General features: G+C 34.2%; 1 protein-coding gene across 3 annotated transcripts in view; it reads left to right on the forward strand.

Moving 5' to 3' along the window:
- Positions 1-6,223, forward strand: part of LOC119640006 (probable low-specificity L-threonine aldolase 2) — an 11,740-nt gene extending 5,517 nt beyond the window's left edge. For all 3 annotated transcript variants that reach the window (XM_038037781.1, XM_038037783.1, XM_038037782.1), the window contains exons 3-6: positions 1,210-1,284; positions 2,706-3,114; positions 3,925-4,061; positions 5,788-6,223. In XM_038037781.1, coding sequence (XP_037893709.1) covers positions 1,210-1,284; positions 2,706-3,114; positions 3,925-4,061; positions 5,788-6,131 — 965 coding nt within the window. In that variant the 3' untranslated portion in view covers positions 6,132-6,223. The remainder of the gene's footprint in view (positions 1-1,209; positions 1,285-2,705; positions 3,115-3,924; positions 4,062-5,787) is intronic.
- The last annotated feature ends 3,566 nt before the right edge of the window (positions 6,224-9,789 follow it).

The following is a 9,789-nucleotide window of genomic DNA, read 5'->3' on the forward strand; positions in this document are numbered from 1 at the left end:
TCAATTATTAATTACAAATAATCAATTATTATTACTATTTATTTTAAATCATTTTTATTTATATCAACATTTATTACGCTATATTTTTATTTACGATTATCTTATAGAGCTTTTATATTAAAATATTTTGAAAATAATTGAAATAATAATTCACTTTTTATAAATTTAAAAATAAATATTATGATTCTTCAGTAGATTTATTTTTTAATCTGCTCAATTTTTTTCTTTTACTAGTTTATTAGTTTTTAATTAAAGCTTTACGGTAAAAAAATTATTAACCTTCAAAGTTATAAATATTATATAAGAATAATCTTGTAAGCTTTAGCAATTTTTACTCCTTTAGAATTGCAGTCTAACGTCGTTTTTAGCTATAAAACGACGTTAGCTATAAAACGACGTTATAAAAGTTAATCCTACTAAATAAATTTAGTATTTATTGCCTAAACTTTAGCCATTTAATCGCGACAATGATTATTTTTTACAAATCATAAAGACGTTGGAACGTTATATTTCATTTTTGGAACATGATCAGGAATAATTGCAACTTCCTTAAGAATTTTAGTACGAGCCAAATTAGATCACCCAGGAGCATTAATTGGAGATGATCAAATTTATAACATAATCGTAACAGCTCATGCATTCGGAAGGACGTTCAAAGCACACGCAAGGACGGTAGGATGCACCCACGGATAGAGGAGTGCAAAAACCAGCACAGAGAGAATCATACGCTGTACACATCCAACATTTATCGATCTCTTGGTCACTTGAGTTCCGAAAATAAAGTATTATCCAGACTATGTCCGCTCTATCACTGGCTAGTGTAACATATATCTTGCGCGACTTTGAGTCGCAACGAGAAAGGATTTGCCGCGGCCTTCGGTAGTCGAGAATATCCATATATATTGAGGCTATGAAGAAATGGGCGAATTTTGTTTATCCCGTTCTTCGTATAAAAGCCACGAAAAGCGTTTTTAAAACATTTCATATCGACTTTCCTAATATGCGGACTTAGAGGAATAACTAAAGCTTTTTGTATTTAAGATTGCATTATCGGTGACCGCATTATATTCTCTTACGTTATAGAAAAAAGTTGAAAGTGCGTAAAAAAATTGCTTTTTCTTAGAAACCATTATAGTATAAACTTTTGAAAGTACTACATACATATACCTATTCATAAGATATATATATGTATTGTTTGAACAATTGCAGTAATGGTTCATTGTCATCGTCGTGGCTCAGAGGCAATTGTTGGTGACTTGTCACATACGTTTCTCTATGAACAAGGTAAGAAAAAGTACAAGTAAGAAAATTATATTCGGTCGTGACCGAATCTTTTATACCCATTACCGTTATCCTGAAGCAGACAAAAGAAGTAAAAGAACTAAATTTTCATGGAGTAGGCGCGGCTGATCTTTCCTATTTAAGAAATGAAAGTATATGTCGCATGGGCATGTCCTTGGAAAACTTTAAGTCACTTCCAAATTATTTTGCGTATTTATACGTGATATCTTCATCGTTACCACAGATACTTCACAGTTGCGTAGACAGACAGATGGACTGACGAACGGACGGACATATTTAGATGCAATCCAGTTTTTGAAGCTTGGTTTTGTGTATTATAAAGGTATTGAAAAAAAAATTAAATTTTCATACACTATAATATCGGGTAGGCGGGGTCAATTTATTTCAATTTATTCCACTGAACATTTATCTTTAATAGTTTATGAGAACTCAGCAAAAGACCAAATTTTTTTACTCCTTATGAAAAATAGAGGTGTCGTCGATACTATGAGCATACCCTTTGACCAATTTGGGATATTGTCAATACCGACATGCGTGCAAGAATGTGCAATGTTTCTGCCAAATTTAAAATTGATGCCGGCCAGGGGAATGTTTAAAACAGACATTATGCGGACGAACGGATCGACAGGCGGAAAGGCAGACCGACAAGCTTAAATCGATTTAAAATTTGATACTGCTTAAAACTATATAAACTTTATGGGATCTCTATTGCTTCCTTCTGGGCGATGCAAACGTTTTGACAAAATAAATATACCCTTCGTCCTTCGGTGATGGGTATAAAAAGGAAAGTGAGAAAATAGTGTTCACACTTATGTCTTTATTTTACGTTACCTTTCAAAAGTAATAGATGTCTGTAAATGTTTTTATTGCGGCTATGCGTTGGTTTGGAACGAATATCATTAGAATGCAGACATTTGCTTGTGCATGTATAAAATGTGTTTCAAAATTTTTAATTATTGCACTTTAAGTGCCAGTTCAATTTTATAATTAGATCTGTAAGCTTAAATGATCACGACAAACGAGTAAAAGGATCCTGGGCAGGTATCCTCGCCTATTGGCTTATTAGAAAGACATTTGTAACATCTTCCCAAATTTGCCGTAAATCACTTAATCCATCTCAAAGATTAATCAGTCAGTTTTCTCTAAAAATTTCCTAAATACTTTGCGCCTCAAATTCGTTCAATTTTTCCTATGGATTTATGCATAGACGCAATACATAAACATATCTTTGTGAAATTTGGCATGAATTCAAACCATTTCATGGCATAGCTTCTAAGCTGTGCTAACTCACTTGCAAGTAATACAAAAAAAGCTAAGAGATTTCTATTCAGACATACTAAGCAGCGTACGTCCAAGTTTCGTCTTACAGTAAATGTACTTCTATTACTTATTTTTATTTATAGCTGGTGCAGCGCAAATTGCCGGAGTTCAATTAACAACAATACAAAATAGAACGGATGGTACATTCTGTCTCGATGAGTTGCAACGTAAAATGCATCTTTACGACGATTGTCATGAGCCCTTGACATCACTGGTTATAGTAGAGAATACCCATAATATGTGCGGTGGTAAAGTTATACCCTTGCGATGGCTAGATGAATTGATTAGCATTTGTAAGAATAAAGAGATGACAAATGGTAAAACTATTGCCCTGCATATGGACGGTGCACGGGTTTTTAATGCCGCTCAATATCTAAACGAATCGGTCGCACGTATAGCACGAGATTTTGATTCAGTATGCTTTTGCCTATCGAAGGGTTTATCGGCACCGGTAGGCTCAGTGCTATTGGGTTCAAAAACATTCATTGCCGAGTAAGTACTATTTGATAAAAGATTCAAACCCGTTATCTATCTAACTGAGAGGAGTAAGTAAACACGCAACATCAATGATGCCAGACAAGAAGAATAATACAAAGCGTAGAGAATAAATTTCTATCAATTAATTACAGCATCGTAGCGAAAACTAAAGTTGAAAAATATTTCTTTACTTTTAGACGCCTCAAGCAATTTTTTTTTCTTTTATGTTATATGTATGTAGTTTAAGATGTTTTGTATATGAAGTGTATATTTCACGTACAAGTATACAGTATAGCAATCCCCTATAGAATTGAACTATCTGTGTACATAAACTCATATGAAAAATTTCTACTACGAATGAATGAATGAATGTTCGCCGTTTCTACTAATAGTCGAGGGTATTTGTAATTTTACGTAGCTCAGAGCTCATTACATCATATCGGACGAGTATCAACATTATTAGTTGGTTTGTAACGCCAAAAAGTAAACAAATACTTTAAATACCATTTTCTGATCGGATTCACAAATACTCCTCCATCCGTCCGTGCAATCATTTAACGGCGAATTGCTTACAATAGTAGAAATTTGCATAAAACTATTAAAACCGAAGCGTATTCTCTTCTTCGCTTGCTTTATATTATAATTAGATTAACCGTAAGCTTATACACGGAATGAAATGGAAATGAAAGATTCATTTAGACGGGAAAGGATTAAAATCTAAAATGTTTACCTCGTGTTTATTTATTACACTCGCAAAACCCAAGTTGCCAACACGTATATATTCGTTTCACGAGTTGAAATTTTTTTCTTTTTTTTATCATGCAGAGCTCGTCGCCTTCGCAAGGTATTGGGTGGTGGTATGCGTCAATGTGGAATTTTAGCGGCTGCTGGGCTGGTGGCACTCGAAAAAATTGTGCCACTCTTACCTGAAGATCACCGCAGAACGAGGCGTATTGCACAAGGTAATCCATTATAAATGATGTGATTATTCGCCTCCAGATTACTCTAAAATTTGCTCTAAAAAATTATTGAACATAAGGTGGAGTTATTCCGGCACGCATATACACATTTCGATATATTAGAAGCTTTCAATTGCCGAAAGATGACTTGCCAAGGAATGAGCACATTTTTTGTATATGAGTATGCGTGTGGGCACCTAGCATTAATATTATCAATCAAATGCCGCCGAAGGAATTACTGATTACTGGTACACAAGCGTTAAACTTTAGAAAGAAAACGTGTAAATTTTGAGAGGAAAATGCCCTTAAAAACTGGTCGGTCATCATTGAGGTTATGTCCGATCCCTATAGCCATGTCAATATTATCGAGGAAATACTCACAAATTCCTAGAGAAAAATTTAATAAATCTTAAACCAGCAATAGATGGTTATCTACCCAATCCGGTCCATCAAATGCACATCATAAACGATTAAGCCAAATCGGAACTTTAATCGAAATCTATAGCTCAAGCTTTGAATACCGCGTCAAGCTATACATCTGAAGAATGAAAATAGTCTTCCAAAATACATTCCCAATACTGGCACTTTCCTTGTACTGATCCCTTTGTCTGTTGGAACCGCTTTATAGTTCTTTAAAAGAAGAAAAGGAACATTTTGAGAGAATAAACCTTTCGTAGATTCGTTTTTGAAACGTAGTTTAAGTTCGTGTAACTCACAGGTGACAGTGGATGCTCCTTCAAAATGCCAGCTTAAATTTCATTCTTGACCTATTATTATTATTATTATTATTATAAATTTAGTCAGAGAATAAATTCTAAGATTAAAGTCTTAAAGCACTAGCATGTAAGGCTTTCGGCTTTATTAAAAACCCTAAACGTTGGGACCCACGCCCATTGAGTTGCTAATCGAGACTCTTGCCTACTCGGCCACTCAGGCGGGTCATTCTTCACCTAACTTGCTATACTATGTAAACTTGTCCTAATTTGTCTGAGGAAGAGAGAGAGAGGTAGAGAGAGAGAGAGAGAGAGAGAGAGAGAATAAAAAGTAATATACGTTAATATTTTCGCGAATCATTATGCAATATATTAAAATCTTAATTATCTGAATACTTTGAGGGAGTTAATGAGTTCAAATTTCGAAAACTTTTCTTTGCTTTTATGCTTGCATTTTAACGTACATCTAATTCCTGATGGGGGTTTTTTTTCTAGTTTTCTAGCTGCCTTCCGTGGGATTTCATTTTAATTTTCATCCCATTAAGTAAAGGCAATCGATTAGCAAGAGATAGATTCATATTATTGAACATTAATTTCATACATTCGTATAGCCAATCGATCATGTAGATGAGCATGCATAAGATCTTAGGATCTGATGCTGGCTATCGTAGGTAAAGCACTTAAGTTGAAATTGAAATGAAAATTGCATTTCTTATTAAAGGGAATATAAGAAGTCGTGGTAATCTTTTAAAAACACTATTGAATCAATTATTTTGTATTTTTCTTATGCTATTTTTATTGCTTTTCTGGCAAAGTCATCTGTTCTGGCATTATGTTTCTTGCTTCACGGTGTGCTGCATAAATAAAACATTTTTCATTATGTTCACAGGTTAAGCATAATGATATTTTGTTCAATTTGTAATTGTTGCTGTTATTTTAGCTCTACGGGATATTATGTGAAATGTGCTTTTAACTATGCTAAAGCTATTACTATATTTTCTGTTTTCTGTTTACAGCCATAAATAACTTACGTAGCAGTAACTTTAATGTCGATTTGGATAATGTTCATACCAACATATTACTTATTCATATGATAAATCCTAAAATAAGTGCTAGCAGTTTCGCGAAACGTTTAGCGGAGGTGACGCAAAAAGAATTGAATGAAAATATAACCATTACCGATGAAACAGGTCAAGAAATGAGAGGCATTCAATTGAAAGTTAGCTCACGAGATTGGACTTATGCAAGAATTGTTCTCTACAATCAAATTAGTGATAAGGATATAGAATATGCAATAAAAAAGATTGAATATGTTATTCAGGAATATGATCATAATTTAGTTTTAGGTAAGATTTGTTAAATTAAAAGCCTGATACATATATATATATATACTATAAATCATATCGCGCATATGATGAGCGCATTTATTGTTCGTAGAAATAAATAAGTTTTTAATAAAAATAAAAAAAAGACGGCCATGGCCACGGCTGACCTTTTAATACCCTACGCTACTTTGCTTAATATCATTAATAGTTATTCTTTTTAGAATAAAGTCTTATATGGAAAGTAGTCGAAAAACTCATCCGATCCTTTATATGGGGTGCAATCCAAAAAATATACCCAAGTGGTGCAAGTTCAGTAAGGTTAATTATTATATCAAATTATTATTATGAACATCGCGAAATATTGAAAACCAAATCCCTGTTTTATATGTAAAGATTCACCATCTATAAGAATGATTATATAGCAATAACGTTCGTCCTTAGAACAAAACAACATCGATGTACCAAAATTCATCAAAATTTTTCAAAAATTTGCGTTCTTTAAACACAAGAATACAAGAAGGACAGATCGTCAGACAAGTTTAGATCGGACAATTTTCTGGCCAACCTGAATATACTTTTGCTTCACAAGTGATATAACATATAACTGCAAGAGTTTTCCTTTATTTCCAGCAAATATTTACGGTATCAATAATGATTTCCAGTAAAAGATTTTCAGCAAAGAAAGATGAACTTTCGGTATTGAACTTATTTCGAATGTCAATCTTAGTTTTTTGTTTACGATAAGCTTCCATTTGTTTTCGTGAAATACATTTTTATGAAATCATCAGCAAACGTTCAGCAAATTCGTTGAGTTGATGACAGCCTTTGCCCTGTTTAAACATGTTCGTCTTATCTATATGTACTTAGGGCGTAGATGCCTTCAATTATCTTTTCTACGATAACTGAATAAGGTCAATTGGAATAAAAAAATTTTATATAACAAGAATATGACATGACTTTTAAATTAATAATAGTTTTCTATAATCGTTTCCTTACAAGGTCTTTATTCCGGAATATCCTATAAAATCTTATTTCATTTTTATTTTATTTCGAAACTATTTGATCATTCATCTTTTTTATTCAGACAACTCGGCTTCTTTTATAACAACTCAAACAAAGAAAAAGACACTTCCGAACACCTTTACCACAACTCTCAGTTTACTAAATCGCTATTTATTGCTTGTTCCGTAGCGAAATGAGAAAGAGATTTATAGCTTTCAATATAGATTAGGATTTCAATTTTAAAACCGGAACAAAGCACCGACAAATTCACAAATTTATAACCGACTAAATAAAAAAATTAACGAAAGACTTGTTAACTTGCTTTCACTGTTTCCAATGCATTTACTATAGTCCTAACTCTCTTAGGGCATATCCGGCCTGTTCATCCTAGCGCTAAGAGAGTATTGCCACCGACTTTTGTTAATGTGGCAAAGTTTTCAATTTAACTAATACACATACTAACGGCGTAAAATTGTTAACAAAATGTGAATAGTCAAGGGTACAATAACCTTTCCATTAGAAAATAAATTTCTTTAATTTACGATACCTATTACAAACGCGCCAAATTTAATAAATATTTCTTTGCACAAATAAACCAAAACAGTGCTTACTCTATGTCGCATTTTTCTAGTAACACTAGCGATTTACTCTTAATTTGGTGATTTTTCTTATCTATTGCATGTCTGCCATTGTAATAAAATCAACCATGTTTGTCGATAAATCGCTGTAAAAGAACAAATCGCGGCTTGTCTAAAACTGTGCGATGTATAGATAGCAATGTGTTTACTTGTTCTTTATTGATCATGTTTATCAGCTTGTGAAGAAATTTCCAATATTGCAATTTGTGAATGTGTAGGATGTTGGCGAATGGGTAAAACTCCGATTCTAGTCTTACAGTGAACAACCGGCAAGACCTAGAAGTAAAGTAAAAAATAGAATTAACTTCCATGATAGATAATTGCAACCAAGAATTAGTTTTGCAGTGATATTTTAATTAGTCGCTCAACACCCTTTCTAGGTTTCAAATTTCCTTCGTTCCGTTATAGTCAGCTGATTGGGTTTCTATAATAATAGTAAATGTTAAGTAATATGCATTATTACTAATGTACTTATTTTGCTTTTTTTTTTCATAGTCTAATACCCAAAAGGGAGCTTCAGAAACCCTACAAATTAGATATATTCTTGGGGAGATAAACTATGCTTTAATGGGGAGCATAGATGTGCCGAAATTCTCACCTCCCAGTGGTGATCCCCGGGCAACGGCTTCGGCCGGCTAAGAAGAGTTCAAGGTTTTGGGCTACTAACTCGGCAACGAGTTTCTGAGAGATGGTGGAGGGGTTGGCTGGAAGATGAGCTCTTCACTCAATAGCTGGTTACTACCTAGGAAATTTCTGAATGGGTTTAAGTACGTTGAAGGTAGTAATCTAGCGAGTGCATGGTAGATCGCCCCTGCCATGTCAGTGCAATACCCGAGACCTATATATCTCGAAGAAAAATAGTTCATGGTGTTGGCAACCAAGGAAGTATGGTGGATCCGAAGCAAGTACGGTTGTTTTTAACATCCTCCCAAAGTATGCCAAAGGCTTTGTAAAACAAATTGGCAGCCACGCGGGTCAGAAGGCTCGCCTCACAAAGCCACGTATGCCTGCGAGTGTATGATGGACTTTGTTCATAAAGTCGTTGGAATTAAAATTTTCTCAAGAGAGAGTTAATTATGCAAAAAGGAATTGACTGATGGCCTTCCCTTTGGCCTATTAATTAATAAACTCTCTTGCGAATTAATACATGCAAAAATTAAAAAAGGGATTTGACGGAAAGGCTTTTTCCCCTTTTGCCTTACTTTTACTTTTGAACATATGTCACGGATGCCTGCGGGTAATGGTGGTAATTGATCAACGACGCCGTGGAAGCCCTATGGCGGAAGCGAGTGCAATTTTTGTCCTTTTTGAACGCATATCGTTGATCAATTTGTGAGTCCTGACTGCTTGGGTGCGGCCCTTTGGGGAGTACTCGTGGTGGTTGTGGTTGGCAAGTTCCTAGCGAAAGTGGAACAATTTGGAGTGCAGCTAGGCCTCACCACTGACCAGAGTGGGGTTTATTGTTCCATACACAATAAACCGTTCTGGACTCTGCTGTTGTTTAGGCCCCTACTCTGTGGGGATTGTCTAACTCGCCAGGGGGCATAGTACGCTTAAAGTGGCTTGGGCCACCGTGGGGTTAAGCCTTTCAGGCAGGAACCCACGTTAAACCCTTGCTACAAATTCTGTCATAAGCTATTTGTTAAACGTAAGTTAAAAAATCAATTGTGACCCTTCAATTGCATTTTGTAAACTGCTCTAATAGGAAAAGAAATAAATTTAATTTTTCAATTTTACCAAGCTATCATTGTAAGTTATCCAATAATATAATATATTTATACTAGAAACTACTATTTATTATTCGGCATCATAAAATAATAGTGGCGCTAAAAGCTTTTCATAATGATGTGAGAGGATTAAATGTGTCACAGTTAATGCGGCATAGAGACTATTTTGCAAGAATGATGTGACTGGTTTGCCTACAAAATTCAAAATGTAATAAACTGACCCTAAAGGATGAGATTTATATTCATCTTGTCATAACAATGTGTTCCATTTTTAATAAACAATATAAAACACATATGTGCCCATTTATCTTCTAGATATAAAATCA

The sequence above is a fragment of the Glossina fuscipes genome, unplaced genomic scaffold, assembly GCF_014805625.2.
Source record: "Glossina fuscipes isolate IAEA_lab_2018 unplaced genomic scaffold, Yale_Gfus_2 114, whole genome shotgun sequence".
Classification (NCBI taxonomy): Eukaryota; Metazoa; Arthropoda; class Insecta; order Diptera; family Glossinidae; genus Glossina; species Glossina fuscipes.